General features: G+C 45.0%; 1 protein-coding gene across 1 annotated transcript in view; it reads right to left on the bottom strand.

Annotated features, from left to right (window-relative positions):
* LOC138580594 (protein-glutamine gamma-glutamyltransferase E-like) overlaps window positions 1–20635 on the bottom strand; it is a 149972-nt gene extending 129337 nt beyond the window's left edge. Inside the window, exon 1 of the mRNA XM_069651257.1 lies at window positions 20554–20635. Within this exon, the coding sequence (XP_069507358.1) occupies window positions 20554–20584 (31 nt within the window). The 5' untranslated portion in view covers window positions 20585–20635. The remainder of the gene's footprint in view (window positions 1–20553) is intronic.
* Window positions 20636–20842: the final 207 nt, after the last annotated feature.

Genomic DNA, 20842 nt, shown 5'->3' with positions numbered 1-20842 from the left:
TACGTACGGCCGGCTCCTCAGATATAGTCTCTCTATATGCCGATGATGCTCTTCTCTATATCCGCTCCCCCGAAACTAACCTAGCCCCAATACTTGCAGACATTGCTCTCTTCGGGCGGATCTCCGGTCTCACAGTGAACTGCTCTAAATCAACCCTTTTTCCTCTCACACCCAGTACGCTCCCCCCTCCCGATACCTTGGGATTCGCATGGGCCCAATCTAGATTCACTTACCTGGGCGTAGTGGTGTCACGTCATACTGAACGAGTCTTGGAAGATAATTTTCAGTCATACCTCACAAACCTTATGATAAAAATACAGGGCTGGAACAAACTTCCGATCTCACTGGCAGGCAGGATAGGGGTACTGAAGATGGTGGTACTCCCCCAACTCCTGTACAGGTTTGCTAATATTCCGCTGTGGCCAGGAGTTGAATTCTTTCAGACATTGACACGCTCTCTTAACTCCTTCCTCTGGCATTCCGGTGCGGTCCGCCTTAAGCTTAAGACCCTCTCTGCCCCAATGGAGGCGGGTGGCTTTGGGGCACCAGACTTCCTCAAGTACTGGCTGGCGGCTCAACTCCAGCATACTGCACACTGGTTCAACATATCAGACCCCCCGCCCCACGTTAGACTGGAAAGGCTGTCAGTCAGCGATCGCGACATTCGATCTCTGGTGTTCATGCCAACCCCGGCGGTACCAGACTCACTTGACCCAGCGACATGCACATCCTTGGCCTTGTCCAAATCCTGGCAAATGTTGGGCATCACCCATCCCTTTCACGGTAACTTTCCAATTTGGAATTTCCTCCCTGGGGTCCCACGAGTTCCTCCCTCCGTGGTTCGCACATGGGCCGAGGCGGGTTATGAACTGCTGCGCGATATATTCGAACAAGGTAATTTTATAGAATGGCCCGACCTCCCGGCCCCCCTTAGACGGAAACCTTCTGTCTGGCTTCAGTATTCATCCCTACGTAGAGTCCTCAAGCACAAGTACACAGGCTTCCCAACATTGCCACCTGACGAACCTGCAATCACCGAGCTTTCCTCACCTGACCCAATGAGGGGCAAAATCTCCAGACTATACACCTTACTCCAAACCAGGTCACCCCCCACATTCCCCAAACTACGGCGCTCCTGGGAGACAGATCTCGGCCTCGAGATAACTGATGAACGTTGGTCCCACATGTGTGCACGGATCCATGGGGTGTCCTTCAACTCCCGGTTCAAACTGATCCAATTTAAGGTGACTCACAGGTACCACTACACCCCGACCAGGCTACATCACATCTCTAGTGACTCCTCCCCTAGGTGCCCTAGATGCGGCTACGAGGAGGCCGATTACATCCACATGATCTGGTCATGTCCTCGACTCACCCAATTCTGGACCTCAGTGTGCTCCACTACATCGACCATCCTCGAATCTCCCTTCCCTCCATCTCCAATGAAATGCCTATTTCATGATTTCCCTGAACTCCACCGCGACTCCAGGAAACTGGCCGGTCTCTGCATGCTACTAGCGGTGCGTACAATCCTACTCTGCTGGTTACGGCCTACCCCCCCCACCCACGCGCAGTGGCTCAAAGCAGTTACATGGGCCTCCGACACTGAAGAATCCTGGGCGGTCCAACAACCCGCCTGCTCCAGGCCTAGAGACATATGGCAGAAGTTCCGCTCGTTCATGTCCTCCACTGACACCGACTCGGATTCCGTATCCCCAGCTCCCTCTCCTAACTCAACCTCAGGTGGCCCCTGAGCTGTCTCTCATTTACCTTTTATTTCGACCCTCTATGGGCCCCCTGGTGCTTATGTCGTTACCCTTTCCTTTATGTATCCCATTGATATGTATTGCATGTAATATGCTGATTGCCCTGTTTTGCTTCTAAAGGCTCTATTGTTATTCACCTGTATCTGTGTTACCAAGCTGAATGAATAAACAAAAGTTTAAAAAAAAAAAGAAATGGCAATATTTTGCACTTTTTAACTGGTTTGCAATACCGGACATTACCCCAAATTTACACACATGTGCGCAAGGAGTATGGACATTAGTTGATGAAGTGTCAGATTTTTCACATGCACACATTTTGAGTAATATCCTCTTTTCCGCTAAAACTCCCCTGAACATACCACCGGTTCTAAAAACCTCTTAAAATGTGGGCAGAAAAATCACAAGAATTATGGTATCATTTATAAAATTTTCACATGTCCGCTCTATGAGTTATTCATCTTTTTAGAGTAATGTTCTGGCCCCAAAGGGGTGTGATTTCCCCCCAGCACAAGGTTGAATTTCTGGTTTTTCCAGTTCTGCCAAGCCAGCTGGCTCTCACAGGCAGTGCTCCTCCCCTTTACTTCCAGGAGGAAGCTACATTTACGACATCTGCAATAAACCATCAGCCTGGGTCAGGACAGGGCTTTGTTCAGAGCTCCTGTATTCTGTGGGGGCTCCCCTTAATTCAATTATCAGAGAGATGGCATATCCTTAGTGTGGCCAGCAAAAGGCAGATAGGCCTGGGAACACAGCTGTGACTCAAGTTTCACTCCTGATGGGGGTAGTTGCCAGGCAGAATTCAGTTCCTTAAGCCAGGTTTCAGATAAAATGTCACTTTTTGTTACCCAGTTTAAGTCAATACATTTTTTTTTACATATGCAGCTAGAATGCTGATTCTAAGTTTAAAACTATGACATTTAAACAATTGCAACCTATGTGACACTCAAAGTAGGTCACTCATTTCTTTTAAACATTTAAATTTTTAGTGTCTTTCAGTCCAAATTTACTTAAACTGCTGAAATCCACAGCTCAGCCAGTCTTGTTATAAACCTTCAAGTCACTTCAGAATATAACTTTACATTGGATCCACCTCTCAGTAAGTCTTTCTTTGGCCTGTTTTGGGTTCATTTATTCAGTTTTACAAAAAGTAAAATCTGGTGTTGTTTTAAAACGCCGGCTTTTGGATAGTGGTGAGTACTGGTATTGCACCCCTTTTTGGGATTTAAGAAAATGAATTCCCAACAGTTATGGGTTTGCTTTTGGCAATCAGCATTGCCACTCTCAATGGTTTCAGACTACTGTGTGGGTAGTCCAATGGTGGTTTTAGGCAGTGTCCTTCTGTGCCCATAACATCGGCAAAAATGAGTGGCAGCCTATTCTTCATGCATTTCCCTGTGCATTTTCTGGGAAGCTCTGGCCATCATAATGTTTTCCATGCCAGTAATGCACAGTTTTGAGGTAGGGCTTGGATGCATGGATAAAAACATCCCACAAGCCCCCCTTCTTGCGGTGGCCATCTGATCCTTCACTGGTGGGACCCGCAAGATCTGGGATGTAGTTCTCATCTTCTTCTGGTAGATGGCACAGTTCAGCATCTTTTCCTCCATCCGGTACTGATCGATCGGTTCTCCTCGGCGGTCCTGATGGGAATATTGGGTGGTACCCCGGGCCCATTGCGTCTCTGCTCCCGGTCTCCGGATCGTCCTCCTTGGCCCGTCTCCAGGTTTTCTTTCTCCTAGGACGACAAAGGAAGAGCGGCAATACCTATTCATAGACATTTTTCCACCACGGTTGAGATAGTGGGGCAGCATATGCATTTCATCATAACAAAACATTACATTCTTATTTTGAAAAAAAAACAGTATAACTAAGAGACAGTTTCATGCAAATCACAATATTTTAGAGACTAGATGTGGTATGTTTTATGGTTGGACTGAATTAGTCTGAGACAGTACCCGCTAGGATTCCAGAGGATTCCTCCAGTTGTTGCAGAGTGTGCCTGGTATGGCAACATTTCAACTGGTTTATGTGGACCCACTTGTCTTCCCCCGCTGCCAAAGGACCTTTGGGGATGTGGATTTTGTAGGCCACAGGGGAGATTTTGTCTATAATCTCAAAGGGTCCCTTCCATGTAGGCAAGAATTTACGCTGTTTTGCCTGGTTTCTTTGGAAGTTGTATAGATAGACCCGGTCCCCCACCTGATATTCCTTTCTGGAAGTCTTCAGGTCATAGTGGGTCTTCATGCTATCAGCCGATCTTTCTAGATTCTGCTGAGCGTAAGCAAAAGCATGTTGGAGGTGTTTCCTTAAATTCTCCACATACTCATGAGTAGTGGAGGCATTTATCAGTGTCTGCTCTTGGGTCCTGTAGAGCAAATGCTGAGGAAGCACCATCTTGCGCCCAGTCATCAACTCAAATGGTGACATTTTGGTTGCAGATGAAGGGGTAGATCTGATGGCCATTAGGACCAGAGGTAATTGGATATCCCAACTTGGCCCAGAATCTGCCACAAACTTCTTTAATATGCTCACAATGGTTCGGTTATATCTCTCTACTGCCCCAGAAGAAGCTGGCCGGTAAGCAATATGCAACTTCCTTTTGACCCCCATTATCTCCCACATCTTTGTCATTACTTCACTGGTGAAGTGGCTACCCCTGTCTGACTCAATCCTTTGATCTAGACCGAAATGGGAAAAGATGTGGTTAATCATCAGGGCAGCTCAGTTTCTGCCTTGCAATTTGGGGCTGGGAGACATTCCACCCACTTGGTAAACAAGCATGTCACAGTCAACATGTACTTATTCCCCCTAGCAGAGCGAATCACGGGGCCTACAAAGTCGATTTGTAAATCTGACCATGGCAGGGTCATCCCCCTCTTTTGGAGAGGCGCACGGTGCGTGAGGGATGATGGCTGAAATTGTGCACACACAAGACACCCCTTCAAGTATTGGTCGAGGTCCTGCCCCATGTGTGGCCAGTATGCAACCTCTCTTAAGATTTCCAATGTTGTGTGAAACCCCCTATGACCGGCGGTGGCCGCATCATGGGCGTGACTTAACATCAGGCTTCGGAAGGAGGTAGGAAAAACCCACTGATCGTGGCCAGCTTTGGATTTCCTTACCAACAAACCGTCTTGGATCCGGAACATTTTTGGACATTTCATCAACACTCTTAGGTCCTCTTTCCCAATGTAATCGGTATCTGTCAGGGGAAAGTTCTCACGGTCCTCAAGGTGCTGGTAAAATTTACTAATTATTGGATCCCCCCTTCTGAGCAGTAATCAAATCAGCATCAGGGGTCTCCTTACTCCATTGTGCAATTGGAAGGTCGTTGTGAGCATTTGTCTGGGACCTAGTGATAGCAGTGACCTGGATTTCCCCCAACAGGGACTCAATCTCAATTAGATCCCCTTGGATGGCCCCAGTTTTGGCCAGCTGATCAGCTAAGTCATTTCCAGTTTTGTCTGGTCCCTCTACTTTGGAATGACCCTTGATCTTTTTCCAGTAGATGGTCATCCCATTAGATGTGACCAGATCATCAATGTTTTGGATCAACTTCCCATGTTTCAAGGGTTTGTTGTTAGCACATAACATGCCTCTGGTTTTCCAATTAACCAGGTGCTCCACGAACCCGTTCCGTACATAATCCGAATCTGTGATTATGACCAGTTTGTGGAGTTGATGCTGGACAGCAGTGAAGATGGCCTGATGCACAGCAATCAATTCTGCCACCTGACTACTTCGGGGACCAATTTTGTACCCAGCGGAGGGTTCTGGGGACTCATTCACCCATGCATTCCCTACGCCGGCCACCCGTTCTTTCTCCCCGTTGTTGTCAACATGGTACGAGCATCCATCCACATAGACAGTGGGCATTCCCTCACACTTGTCCTCTTCAAAGACTTTGTGTGGGGAATTAAGGTATGCCTCCATGTTGTCCTTGATTTTTAGACTTTCGTCCTCGAGACAGTTTTCTCTGGCACAATCATGCAAGTCAGCCAGACCTTGCGCGAGGGGACTCTTCTTGTTTTGGCCATATCTGACCTCCACAGGAAAGCCTTGCATTGACAGAATCCAGGAAGTAATTCGGGAATTACTCACATTTCCGGCCCGGATTCTGTCACTTTGGAGATACTGCAGAGGCTGGTGAGGAGTCTCCACTATGATGTGTTCCCCCTGGATAAACGGGCGGTAATTCTTCAATGCCCACACCGTTGCCAGGAGTGCCGTCTCACAATCGTTGAATTTTTCCTCCACAGAGGATAAAGTTTTGCTCGCATAGGAGATTACTTTATTGACCATGTCATGCTTTTGGTATAATACTGCCGTCAAGCACGTATTAGAGAACCCTGTCTCCCGGAAGAACTCCTTGTTTCTGACAGGGTAAGCTAGGCAGGGCGCTTGTGAGAGGCTTCTTTTGAGTTGTCTTACTGCCTCGACTTGTTCTGGACCCCATTCCCACTTGACCCCCCCCTTCAGGAGATGAATCAGGGGTCTGGTGATCTCTGCGTAGCCCTCAATGAACTTTCTGGTGTAATTGGTCAGTCCAAGGAGGCTCCTTAGTTCCCGCAGAGTTGTGGGGTCTTTCAGTTTCTGAAGTGCTTCCACTTTCTTTTCCTGGGGACAGAGGCCCTGAGGAGTAATCTCATGCCCCAAGAAATTAACACGGGTTCTACACCACTGTGCTTTCTGAAAGGAAAGTTTTGCTCCGGCGGCCCTCAACTGCGTCAGAACATAACGGATCTCCGCTATGTGTTCCTCCACAGATGAACTTTTGATGAGGACATCATCTACATAAGCCAGGTTACCCCTCGCACCCAGGTCGGGCATGGCCTTATGTAGGAAAATATTGAACTCATTACCGGAGTTAAGGTATCCAAAGGGAGTCCGGGTCCATGTGTACTGCTGGCCCCCAAAGGTAAAAGCCAGTTTGTATTGGTCCTCCCTACTGACAGGCACGGTCCAGTATCCATTGGTCAGGTCTATTGCAGTGAATACCTGTGACCCCTGGATCTGGGCCAGCCCTTGGTCAATGTAGGGCAGAGGCCATCGGGAAGTATGGACCCGTTTGTTGAGCTCCCTGAGGTCGGCGCAGAGTCTCCACTGGCCGTTTGGCTTTAATATTCCCAGCACCGGATTATTGAAGGTGCTGTGGATGGGACGGATTATTCCCCGGGACTCAAGGTTCTTAATTATTTCAGTAAGGGACTCCAGTGATGCGAGAGGCAAGCAATATTGCTTCACAAACACAGGAGTTATGCCAGGGTCCGTGGGGATTGTTGTTGTGTGGATGTCGGTGCGACCACAGTCATATGAGTCTACCGCAAAGAGATCTTGGAAATCCAAGAAAACTTGTTTCAACTTTTGCTTTTGTTCCAGAGTCACACAGGCATCAGCTAGGTTGACTCTCTCTTCCACCATCTGCCTGAAGCCTGGAAAGACTTCTGGTTTAGCTATCTCTGCGGCCTCCTCCAGCTGGGTGGAGAAGTCCCTGGTCAGAGTGCTGATTTGGACCGGAGGCTTCAGGTGGGAAAGGCAGCCTTCATGAACCTGGAAAATCAACTCATCCCTCCTGAAGTCACACGTCACATCATCCTTACCATAAGGGCAGGAAGTGTACACCAGGAAGTTCCCCCCATGCCGGGTAAAGATCCTGTCTGGTGTTGCATTGTCATCACTGTCACTGTCAAAACAGTCCTTGGGGATTGGTCCTAACAGTTCATTTCCAAGATCAATGGAGAAATGTCGGTCATCAACCGCCATTTCAATAATGATGCCTGCGGCTAGAGTAATACTCTTTAAGTCGCTGTTATCCACCTCTATTAGAATGGTGTCATGTTCAATGTTGACTAATGGCGTTGGGTTTACCCCCAACCCTTGCTGTTGGAGAGAAGCATTTAGATGTATGTAAGCATCAGGGTTTTTCAACTCTTGTCCCCTTTTAACTTTCACTTCCAGGGAGAATTGTCGGGTCCTTTCTGGGATGGTGACTTCCTCTTTAACCTGAATTTCAACTGCATAAGGTAGCAATTGAGCTGACCTAAATGCTTTTTCTGGATCATCAAAGCCCATGGGATTATCCGCTAATCGGGACCAAGCTTTGAAGTTTATTAGGTCCAAACTAATGGCAAAGCGATTGAGAATGTCACTGCCTAAGTAAAAGGTGGCAGGGACGTCTCGCACGACCCAACAATTGTGGACTATGCTCTTGTTGCCAATGGAGATTTTGAGCATACACCTGCTTGGCAGGAGATGTTTGGAATTAGGTGCTTCCAGGTCCATTTCCCACTTGTCTATCAGTTTGAAGGTGGGAATGGCTGGATATTTTGGGAGTTGGCGAAACATGGCTTCGCTGATGAAGCTCTTACCGTTGTTCACACACACTCGAGCGAGAACAGAGTCCTTCCCATCATTTACTTGGTCAGGGATGAACAACTGCTCTCCAATTTGCTGAATATCAGCCAGGCTCTGAGCTGATTTCACATCTTTCTGGACTATAGGAGTGGGAGTTTCTGATTGTGGATTAGTATAGAATCTCAGAGTGTTTCCTTCCAGCGTGGAGTACCACTTTAGACTGGAAGGAAGGTTGATTTTCAGAAATAGAGAGGACCCCCCATCACCAGTCTGTTGTCCTACTGCTATTACTGTCACGTCTGGAATCTGGTTGTTCTGGAAGTGAAATTCTACTTGGTCATATTTTTGTTCAACCATGTGGCAGGTGCCGTTTAAACTAACATGGTTGACACTCTGTTTTAATTTTATTGGTCGGCTAGTCTGGGTCCAGAGGACCTTGTTTACACAATCTATTAGGGGTGACAACCTTCTCAGGAGGTCATTCCCTAGTAAACAAGGGGTGCCCTCTGGGGTCACAACTATGACCGGGTGTTTCAACTTGTGTCGCCCAATTTTAATGTCCAAGTCTGCCGTCCCCTCAACGGGAATTTCCTTCCCGTCAAAGTTCTGGAGTTGTCCAGGAAGTGAGGTGAGAGGAATTTGGTAATTCTCTCCCCTTCCTGCATTCAGTTCTTCAAAGGCCCTTCTGGACAGAAGGGTAGCTTGAGATCCAGTGTCCACCAGCGCTGAGATTGTACCCTGCCCCTGTACTTGTACCGGGGCATAATATCTTCCCTCCTTCTCCTCAAGGGGGCACAGATAATGTACATTTTTGGACAACTGGTGGGCTAATTTTCTGGTTTTAGACATTGCAAGAGAAGAGATTTGGGCAGAATTCTGTGGAGAGCCTTGGGAATCTGAAAGGAAAAGTTGGCAACTGGAGATCAGAGCCATTGTGGGTTCCCCTGGCTCCGGTTCCGGGCCGCCCCCCCCCCCTTTTTGGAGGTAGTCACCAGGATGGGTTTGAACCAGGGGATTTTCTTGCTGTTGGTTCTGGGATGAGATGGTGGGCGGCGGTAGCTCAGTCTCCACATCTCCCCAGTCTGGATTTGCATCCCTAGGGACCCATTTTTCTTTGGGAGGAGTTCCCCCCTCTCTGAAGGAGAAGATCCTTTTCCCAGGATCCTCTGAGGATCCCTCTCCCTCAAATTGGAAGATCTGTACCTCCTCCTCAAACTGAGTCTGTTTGGGTCTTTTGTTTCTCCTATCCCCCCTCTGCTCCTTAGGAGGCAGACTTTCAGGGGCAAGAGATTTTGTTTCCGGTTCCTGGGTTTCCAGGGGCTGTTTACAAGTGAGGAAGGAAGCTTCCTCCAAGGCTTTACACCCCCCTTCCCCTTGTGCCTCCTCCCTGGGAACCGGTGAGTTATCGGGGTGCTGCCCCCGTCATTGTTCTGGGGCATCAGGTCCAGAGTTGGGTGCATTCTGCGCCGGCATGCCGATCTGAGGGTTCTGCTGAGCCCTCAGTATGTGATTCAGATACCGCGCCATGTTTTGAACCTGGCGCTCTAACTGGGAAACCCGCTCAGGCTGATACGGGGCCCTGTTTTCTCCCCTGGGCTGATCCCGGGAAGGGTAGCTGTCCCTCCTCTGGTAATACCCCGGGTTGGGAAGATTTGGGTACCCCTCCACCCTTGGCCTCCCCTCTCCCGGATTCAGTGGTCTGGGCTCAGGGAATTGGGGAAAGAAGGATGGATGGTTTTGGGGCTGAAAGTCGGGTGGATATCTGGGGAAAAAGTTCTGCCCAGGGTTTGGTAAATTTCTGCCCTCCTGTGGAAAGTTTGGAGGGAAGTTCCCTGGGTTCGGTGCTCGGTTTGATCCCCCCCCTTGGGCTGGGGGAGTCCACACATAACCCAGGATGGGTCGATTTCCCTTGTAACGGGGACTTACATAATCAGGAGAGCGAGGGACCCCATTTGTGGGGCTGCCTCCTTGGCTCCCTGTCTGTGACTGACCCGAGGACCTCCTGGGCCTAGCATTATTAGGTGCAGGTAGGTTTTTAGGCCCCCCCATCTCCAACTCTAAAACGGGGGTGACCTTTACCTCTGCCACCTTGGCAGCAGCAGGGGTGTTGTTGGCTTTGGGGTTTTTGGGCGCATTATTTTTATTTTCTACCGGTTTCTGCACCTCATAGATCCGGGTAGCCTGTTCAATGACCCAGTCTAAAGATCTTTTCTCGTGAAAATCCCTCACGAGCTGGGTCATTATGTATTTGGGCAAGGCATGAAAAAATGTGTTAATGAATTCTCTACTGTCTGTGCGCACCCTTCTGGTGGTCTGCGCAAAAGCACGTTTCAGTTCTTGCACAAATTCTTGTGGGGCCTGATCCTCCCCACAATGCAAATTGTAGGCTGCCTTGCGAGCCTCTTGAGGATTTCTGTGAACAGAAAAATGTTTCAAGATGGCCGCCTTATAGGTGGACCATCTTAAATGATTTTGGTCCTGCAGCCCCGCAAAGAAACTGGAGTATTCCGGGGAGAAGGTCCACTTTACATATTGAATACAGCTTTGGCTGTCCTTCAAATGGAAAGTCTCCATCATTTGCTCAAACAACTCTAAGTGCTCCCAAACAGAATACTTAGCGTTCTTATGGTAAGGCGTGATGACGCTCCTGATCGCCTTAATCTGCTTTAAGGGGTCCTTAAGCAAGGCCCTTTTTGTCTTATTGGCCCTTTTGGTCCGGGTAACCCTGGTCCATTCATCTTCTGACTCAGAGGCACTGCTCCCAGAGGTTCCTGTCTGTTCTTCCAGGTTTTCCCGGATTCTGCGAGCCTGGGAATGGCTGGCAGAATGTGGGGACCTGGTCTCCTGTTTCCTGTGGTGCTCAGAGGAGTCCTCAGATCCCTCCTTGCTGCCAGGATTTGCTGGGTACCCCCCCACTGACCTAACTGGGCAGAGGTTTTCAGGATGCCCTTAAGGGGCCTACTCTCCTGGGGTTCCCCACTGAACTGTACTGTACTTGGGTGCCCATACCCGGATGCCCACCCCTCCATTCCTGAGTGGTACTGGCCTATGAGCCCCATACTTTTAGCTGTATAGTAATCTGCCATCCCTGTGGCCCTGTGCTCATGTGCGCCAGGGGACATGGGGGTGGTAGAGTCCAGGGACTGGGAGAGATGAAGGCCCCTGGTGTTAGGGCTCCTGAGGTTATGGTCAGGAGTCTCTCTTTCCCAGCGGACCTCATCTCTATCTGCCCCTGCTCCCTGTTGCAATGCAAGAGCCTGCATTTGTGCTTTCAGTTCCTCAGTCAAGGCCTTACTAGACTCTATCAGTCTCTCCTGCATCGCTACCTGTTGTTGGAGCCTATCATTGTGTTGACAGAGGGCCTCATTTTCCCTCTGTGCTTCCTGGTTGGTCCTGGAGCACTGGGCCAGTCTTTGCTGCAGGAGGGTTACCTCCTGAGCTGTGTCCCTATTGGCCTGCTCCTTTCTTGCCAGAGCATCTTCCACCCTTCTGGTGTGCTCTACCAAGTTCCGGTTTTCTTTTTGGAGGTCACCCAGCCCCTGGAGGGCCAGGTGATTTTCTTCAATTTCCTTTTTTAAGTGGCAGACTTCCTGGCCTAAAGTGTCTCTTTCCTGACTGAGAGCCTGCATCTGTGCTGCCAGGTCGTCCCTCTGTCGTTGAAAGGCACCAGCTTTTTGGCGCTCCTCATCAAACTCTGCCTGGGTATCCAGGTCTTTCAGAATCAGTTTATTGCTCTCCTCTTTCTCTCTATCTAGCTGGCTTTGCAGGGTGACTACCTGCTCCGTGCATGCCCTGTTGAAATTGATCTGTTGCTCCAACTTTTTCTGGTTCTGCAGTAAGGAGTCCAAACTGTCTTGGTGCTCCTTCTGCAGGGCCAGAAATCTGGTATCCTTGTCTGTCTTTTCCTGTTGTAGGATGCCCATATCCTCTTTTATTTTACTGATATATTGCCTACTATCATTTTCTGACTCCTGGCTCCTCTGCAGCCTCTGCTCAGAAGAGGCCAGATCAGATCGGGCCTTCTCTACTGCCATCTGTTGCCTATTTGCCAGATCTTGGCTTTCAGTGCATTTATCCTGCATGTCTCCCATATATAGGTACAGGTATGCTGCTATCCTGGCAATCTTATTGTGTTCATCTTTGGCTTTAGGAACCATATATAGTTCACTCAGGGCCACATGTAATGGACCCTGATCTCTCCATAGGTCTGACCCTGTTTCAGTGACCTGTCGCGTGATGGCCTGCAACCAGGCATCCTGGCCCTGTTCAGTCCATTCACCTCTCACAAATAGTTTATGTAAGAGGTGCTCTCTGGCTATTTTCATGTCTACTAAGGTCGTCATTCTAGAGATTGGTCTCTGTCCTGACTTACAGAAGTTTGTATTTTATTTTTGCAAAACAGACCTTTTCCTAAGAGCGTTCCTTTGAGGAGTGCTTTACAGCGTAACACAGCATGGTGATCCGACCGGATATGTGTATCTGGTCAGCTGGCACGCTGTATTAATCTGCACAAATGGTAGATCTAACCCAAACGTCCGGCACGAGCCCCCAATTTGTAAGAGGATTCAATTCAACACTACAGCTAAGTCAATGCCTAGTCTGGGATACTGAATGGAAACCCTTATTGATATATCTTTATGTCCAGTTCATGCGTTCTGGATGACTACCCCTATATAACACCCCTCTCTTGGAATCCTCCTGACCCCACACTTAGCCAAGAAGTAGTTCTGTTTTTCAAGTTAAAAGGTTTAATTGATAATTTTAAAAAAAAAAAAAATATATATATATATATATATATATATATATATATATATATATCACGCTTTATAATAAATTAATAATTGAATATCACACTTAATCTGAGATTATAAAGATTAACAACGGAGAATCTGGCACTAGCACACTTCTTAATAATCACTAAGGAGTTGACATGAAATGGATAAAATAGCAACAATACTTTTATGGTTTCAAATGGATGCAATGTGGAATGAAATGCAGTAAAGAAAATAACTTGATAGGATTTCAGCAAAGACAATGTAATCACCTTCTTGTACAATTCACCCCCCCCTTTTATGCAATGCAAGGAAAGGGAAGGGAGGCACACAATTCTCAGAAATGCAACTCAAATGTAATTCAGTTTACCCAGCAACTTAGACTACAGAAGTTGAAAACACAGGCCCAAATGCTTTTAAATGTGCTGGCAATGAAGAAAAAAAATATACTAAAATGCTTTTAATTCCCTCTAGGAGGTTCAGAGTGAGTGAAATCAAGTTAATATTAGTCCAGGGTCACTTTAGCAAGGATCTAGGAGTAATTGGTAGGTTAAACGAATTTTTGGCAAATGAAAGGCAAGCAGCAGCAGATTTTTACACGTGAAGAAATGTGCAAATCGCGGCAAAATGTCAAATCGCGGCAAAATTTGCGAATGCGCCGAGCGCGATTACAGAGGAACTACAAGGACTATCACTATCGTTTTGGGGTCCTAGGAAAGCCTAGGATCTCAGCGTCCAGATGAAAGTTACTGCAAGTCTCTAGCACAAACGGTCGCGGAGATATGAGCGATTTTGTGAAGGTCGTTTTTCAGATTTGAAATTTTAAAGTTCAAAAAGACAAGTGCAGCTTGCAACTAGAAAATGACAGGTGACAGCTTTGCAAATGACAGGTGACAGTTAGGAGACAGTTCTACTTAGATTAAAATAGGATTGAATTATATTATTTTAACTAAAAGATTGGTTCTGCACAGTTTTCTAGGTACTCACACTATATTCTTGAGTTAGATGGGCCTCGCCATGGATCTGGTCAGGTTTTAGACTGGACTCTGGTCTCTGCACTTCACAGTGATCTGGGTCAGCTCTCTCTGGTACTGCTAACAGGTCAGCTCTACTCTGCTGGTCTGGTCTGGGTCTCTGAAGGTTGATGGAGGTAAAGTATGGATTTTCCCGGCAGAGCTTCCAGCTGCAAATGGATTTGAAGGCCCCTATCTGTCCTGTCTCTCTGCTTTTATGTGTTTTTAAAATGGGTGTGTGTGAGCAGCATCACTAGCCAGCCCCTCTCCACTTATCATTGGCCAAGCTTTCATTTCTCCCCTGATTGGGGGAGCTAGGTTGTGTCAGAGTGATGTCATTTTACAGCCTGCAGAAAGTCCACTCCTCCTGTCAACTTACACACAAATCTAGATTTGAACCAAATACATATTTGCAGAGGTACATATTGTTTTAAAATCATATGCACCCCTCACATATCACAGGAGGTATCTCCTGTTCAAACTCTGCTCTTCCTGGGAGCTTGCATTCAGAAATGGCAATATTTTGCACTTTTTAACTGGTTTGCAATACCGGACATTACCCCAAATTTACACACATGTGCGCAAGGAGTATGGACATTAGTTGATGAAGTGTCAGATTTTTCACATGCACACATTTTGAGTAATATCCTCTTTTCCGCTAAAACTCCCCTGAACATACCACCGGTTCTAAAAACCTCTTAAAATGTGGGCAGAAAAATCACAAGAATTATGGTATCATTTATAAAATTTTCACATGTCCGCTCTATGAGTTATTCATCTTTTTAGAGTTATGTTCTGGCCCCAAAGGGGTGTGGTTTCCCCCCAGCACAAGGTTGAATTTCTGGTTTTTCCAGTTCTGCCAAGCCAGCTTGCTCTCACAGGCAGTGCTCCTCCCCTTTACTTCCAGGAGGAAGCTACATTTACGACATCTGCAATAAACCATCTGCCTGGGTCAGGACAGGGCTTTGTTCAGAGCTCCTGTATTCTGTGGGGGCTCCCCTTAATTCAATTATCAGAGAGATGGCATATCCTTAGTGTGGCCAGCAAAAGGCAGATAGGCCTGGGAACACAGCTGTGACTCAAGTTTCACTCCTGATGGGGGTAGTTGCCAGGCAGAATTCAGTTCCTTAAGCCAGGTTTCAGATAAAATGTCACTTTTTGTTACCCAGTGTAAGTCAAGACATTTTTTTTTACATATGCAGCTAGAATGCTGATTCTAAGTTTAAAACTATGACATTTAAACAATTGCAACCTATGTGACACTCAAAGTAGGTCACTCATTTCTTTTAAACATTTAAATTTTTAGTGTCTTTCAGTCCAAATTTACTTAAACTGCTGAAATCCACAGCTCAGCCAGTCTTGTTATAAACCTTCAAGTCACTTCAGAATATAACTTTACATTGGATCCACCTCTCAGTAAGTCTTTCATTGGCCTGTTTTGGGTTCATTTATTCAGTTTTACAAAAAGTAAAATCTGGTGTTGTTTTAAAACGCCGGCTTTTGGATAGTGGTGAGTACTGGTATTGCACCCCTTTTTGGGATTTAAGAAAATGAATTCCCAACAGTTATGGGTTTGCTTTTGGCAATCAGCATTGCCACTCTCAATGGTTTCAGACTACTGTGTGGGTAGTGCAATGGTGGTTTTAGGCAGTGTCCTTCTGTGCCCATAACATCAGCAAAAATGAGTGGCAGCCTATTCTTCATGCATTTCCCTGTGCATTTTCTGGGAAGCTCTGGCCATCATAATGTTTTCCATGCCAGTAATGCACAGTTTTGAGGTAGGGCTTGGATGCATGGATAAAAACATCCCACAGTGGGGCGAGTAGTAGTGAAGCAAGTGACGTACCAAAGAGACCATCGAGCCAGGCAAATGATGGCCTGACTAACACTGAGAACCAGCCGATAAGAGAGAAACTGGAAAAGGCAAGCAATGGTGTCGAATGTATTGACTATACAAAACAGCAGCGGGATAAGCCGATACTTATGTCAGAATGGAAATCAGAAATAGAGCAATCCTTAAAAAAATTATTGCTCAAGTAAATATGAATGAGAATCCAATGGGAACTGACTTGGGTGTGAATAACACGATAAGATACAATCAACCTCAGCCTAAAACACACTATACAACCAAAGCTGGGCATCAAACGCCTGGCAGAGATGTTAATACAAAGTGTCTGATGATGCAGTGTCGACCACAGCCTTGCCAAAGTTTTGACCTGAATAGGCAATCTGTGTTGAATATATTTGCTGAGGTTCGGGTTCTTGAAGGGTTAAGTTCATGTGATATAGACCAGATAGAATTCCCTCACCGAAATGATCTGTCCATGATAAAGCTATGGTTGAAATCCAGCTTTGTCAAAAATGCAGTATGGGAAGCGCAAGATGATCTCTATGAATTGGGTTTTATTCTGGTAAACCCAGCCTTGTGGGAACAACAACCCACTATCTCCAGTAACCAGTTTGTGCCCAAAGTAAATGTATACCAGAAAGGCCAAAGTCGTAATTCACGAATAAATGCCTCAAGTTCAAATGGACAAATGATAGAGGAAAGAGAGCTGAGAATGAATAGCAATTAACTAGTCCAAAATCTAAAAACGCTAGCGTTAGCCTCTTGGAATACAAGAGGCTTTAAGCATCTTACCAAATCTAAAGATAGCTTATTGTTGAATTATGACATTTTGGCTTGCCAGGAAATTTGTCTTGCAAAGGTTCCAGTATGGGATAATCATGTGCTAATCTTGAATCCTGCTATCATGCCAGTCAGAGGTAGACCTAGGGCAGGTTTAATGGTAGCTATAAAAACATCCCCTAATATGCAAATTGAACATTGATTCTCTCCTAATAGCTTTATACAACTGGTAAGGATTCAATTTAAGACTGAAGATATTGGGTTGTTAAACATCTACTGGAATCATTCTGCAATATCCGAATCTGATTTCTTTGAAGCTATGGATGAAACATTAAATCTAACAATCTTAGATCTGATTTGTACTCATGTAATAATAACTGGTGATTTGAATTTAACATACCTAACCCAAATGGGATCAACTCTGATGCCGATAGCTAAAGGATGGAACTCTTATATGGCAGAACGACTGTTTGTAATGCTAAATGGAGCTAAAAAAGGTGATATGCCATCTAGCAGCACGTGGCATAGAGGTTCACAAATGGCAACAATTGATTACACCTTTGTAAACCGAGACCTGTTCAATTTTATAACTGAATTTCGAATTATACCCCAGAAAATAAGTGATAATGACATTCAATCCATAAAATGGAACTGGGTAATTGATGACAAATTATATGATTCATCTCTTGCTTGTAACCTAAAGACTAATTCAGCTCAAAATAGATTTCATTGGACTCCAGCATCTTTACAACTTTTATGTGAAACATTAGATCGGTCTCAGTATGATAACACAGTTCATGGTTCTAATACTTGTCCCTCTTATGTCGAAGAAATGCAGATCTTCAGGGCCAAGAGATATGATCACTACAGTAGCAAGCCTAGAAATCTGCATTCTTATGACCTTGAGGTAGCTACTCATAAATCTCGATATAGGGCTGATAGAAGAAAAATTATAAAAGAAAATTCTCTTGACTGCTCACGACAACTGAATACATTAAAATGTAAACATAAGACTTGGATAAGAGCAAGGAAAGCTCTTATGTATCAACACGATGCAGAGGTTATGTTAAAATATCTCCAAGAGAAAAATTCAGCTAAAATATGGTCACTATTAAAACAAACACAGACAAAAGTTCAAATAGTGAACCAAATGAATCCCATTCCTCAAGAAGTATGGTCTACCTTTTACAAAACCTTACATGATGACAATATCACTACTAGACATCAAGATAATTTTGAACTAAGTAAGACAGAGAATCTTGTCTTTGACATTGACGACATCTTATTGTTCATTGCAAAATTGTCCACATCTCGTGCTCCGGGCCCAGGTGGTCTGTCAAACTTCATGCTAAAAAAAATCCAACTGCATGGTCACAAATTCTAATAACCATCTTTAGTCAAATTGTTTCAACCCACTCCATCCCAGATTCATGGAGGAAATCCATAACTATTCCTATTCACAAAAAAGGGGATAATCAACAACCCAAGGATTATAGACCTATATCTCTCATGGATATACCGGGTAACATTTTTGCCTGCTTATTATTGAGAGATATTAATAAATGGTTGAATGGTGCGGGAATTAGAGACCCAAACCAAACTGGCTTTATGCCAGAAATGGGGACAGCTATCAATCTGCATATTTTGGAAGTACTAAAGAAACAAGAGTACCAGAGAGCGCAGGTAACATATATGGCTTTTATTGACTTTCAGGCTGCTTTTGACTCAGTATGTAGAAAAAGGCTAATTAACAAGCTCCAGGAAGCAAAGTGTCCGAACTATATTACATACTGGATCAATGAACTACACTGTAAAACTACAGTCCAGAGCAGATTAGCCTTAGATGGCTCTCTATCAGAGCCAATTGAAACATTTCGGGGACTAAAGCAAGGATGCATTTTGGCAAGCACCCTGTTTAATTTCTTTATGTCGGCAGTGCAATATGATTTTCTGAAAATAACATCTGATGCCCCCCATTTGGGAGGGCATGCAGTCCCCTGGCTTTTCTATGCTGACGATTTAGTGTTGCTAGCGAAGACGCCAGGGGGCTTGCAAGCACTCTTAGATACCCTGAGCAATTATGTTGACGCAAACTTGCTTACAATTAACCAAGACAAGTGTAAAATCACGATAGTTGAGCCAAAAAAAAAAAATTAATCTCCAACATCAGAAAGTGGCAAATTCAGAACGTGAATATAGGTGTCATTTCTGAATACAAGTACTTGGGAGTGACAATTAGCAATAACCAACAGGACAAACCATATTTCTGTGAAGTTGAAACCAAGGTTAACACTGGTATAGCACCGTCTAAAATAATACAAGGCAAATTTGGCAAATTTTCATTACTTCCAGCCATTACATTCTATAAACAAAAGGTCACACCGATAATAACCTATGGTGCTGAAACAAGAGAGATTGTTCCAGAGAATGTGTGGCTAAAATTTGAGGGTCGTTATTGGAAAGAAAATGGTGACCTTCCAATGTCTACATCAATGTGCTTAATACGACATGAACTCGGTCTAGTATCATTGTATGCACTTTATACATGGAAGATCTTGATGCTGTATCGTAAATATAACATGGATACTAGAGAAAATGGAATAATATACACAATGAGAGGACATATGCTAGAATCAGTGAACCCCAAAATTGAGCAATGGAGAAAGTGGGTAAAAGAACAAATGAATATATCTGGTATTGATCTTGAGCTACTCATTAATAACCCAAAGAGGGGAAAAACGAAACATGAATTGTTTGATTGGATAAGAACGCGAGAGGCCTGCATAAAACTAAGAGTGTTTAAACAACAAGCTCTCGCAACTAAAAAACTTCATGTAATGGAAAACTATTTAACAAAGTTTCCAGATGCCAAATCCAGGTATACATATATAAGATTACGACTGAATATTTGTCATACGAATCAAGTGCGATTCATGAGAAAGAAAACATCCAATGCCAATTGTAGATTTTGTCTTGTACCAACAGTAATGGAGACACTAAAACACTTATTCTCTGAATGTCCCGCCTTATTACAACAAAGATGCAAAATATTTAAACATTTGTTTGAGAGTGAGTTCGGCTCGAGTGAAGACATGTTCTGGAATATCTTGTTTAATAGTCAATCTGCCAAATTGAACATTGCAAGTGTTGTGATCATTGAATCACTATCCTTGACGGATCAAAGTGACACTATTAATCTCAATTCCAAAGCGATACAATTTTAACTTGAAATTTTAAATGACACAAGTGGTCTAACATTCTGTTTCAATCTGTGGTATGACATAATGAAATGGATTGATGTGGACATGCTCTGTTGTTTTGCTGCCAAATTGCATTTTATTATCCAATGTTACCATATGTAGCTTTCTTAATTACGATTGTATATTGGAATCAAATGATTTAATGTATAATTTTATTTTTTTGAAAGGCTGTATTTTACAGCTAAACCAAAATAAAGAAAAAAAAATATATGTGGTCCACAACGCTCAATACAAGAAGCAATGTTATTACATGAGTTACCCTACGAGGTTGAAAGGGGAGATTGCTCTCCTAGGGGAATGGAAGTGGAGCCACGTTGGTGTAGTCTTGAAGACAAGGCTGATGGCTTCCAATCTGTGTTTTCAGAAAAGGAACATTGGTAAAGAAAGAAAGCAGAGAGAACACCAAGGAAGAAAGGAAGGGTGGAGTCCTACCTTCATGTTGCAGAACAAAGATTTCAAAGAAACAGTCTGTGCATGTTCACCCATGGCGCTTAGCATTGTGCTGATTGTGATTGGGTCTACGGAAAAGGGACAGGTAAGTAATAATGCTGAGGGGCTGTAAGAGTTCTAAGGGAAGGAGCAAGTTGAAAGGACATACCCTTGCTAGTAGACGTGTTTGCGTCTGCGGGAGTGTACATGAGACTTGCTTCGGAAAGCATAGGGGGAGCTCGCGAAGCGAGTAAGTGCTGCGGATAAGGAAGAAGGATGTTAGATCGAGCATGAAAGACAGAACTTAAGTACAGAAAGTTACGAACTCACATAGCGCTCGCTGTAGAGAGTAGTGACGCATCGTCGGTGGGACTGAGGGTTCTGATAACTGCTCCTCTGGTGTTTAGTGGGCGGAGCCAGAGTCAGAAATACTGAATAGACTGAAACGTTGCCTGCACACTGAGGCGCCATCTTGGGGGAATGTCAGGATGTCACTCTAATCCGCCTTCAGAAATCCCAAAGAGACCAATGGTGCCTAGGAATTCCAACAGGTACGCTGACATCATTTTGACACCACATCCGCTCCTAAATGTAGACAGAATATATTGACATTTCGCTC

This window comes from Ambystoma mexicanum, chromosome 3p, assembly GCF_040938575.1.
Source record: "Ambystoma mexicanum isolate Mex_15411 chromosome 3p, UKY_AmexF1_1, whole genome shotgun sequence".
In the NCBI taxonomy this organism is placed as follows: Eukaryota; Metazoa; Chordata; class Amphibia; order Caudata; family Ambystomatidae; genus Ambystoma; species Ambystoma mexicanum.
Note: the sequence above shows the minus strand (reverse complement) of the source record. Positions and strands in the feature narration are given on the sequence as shown.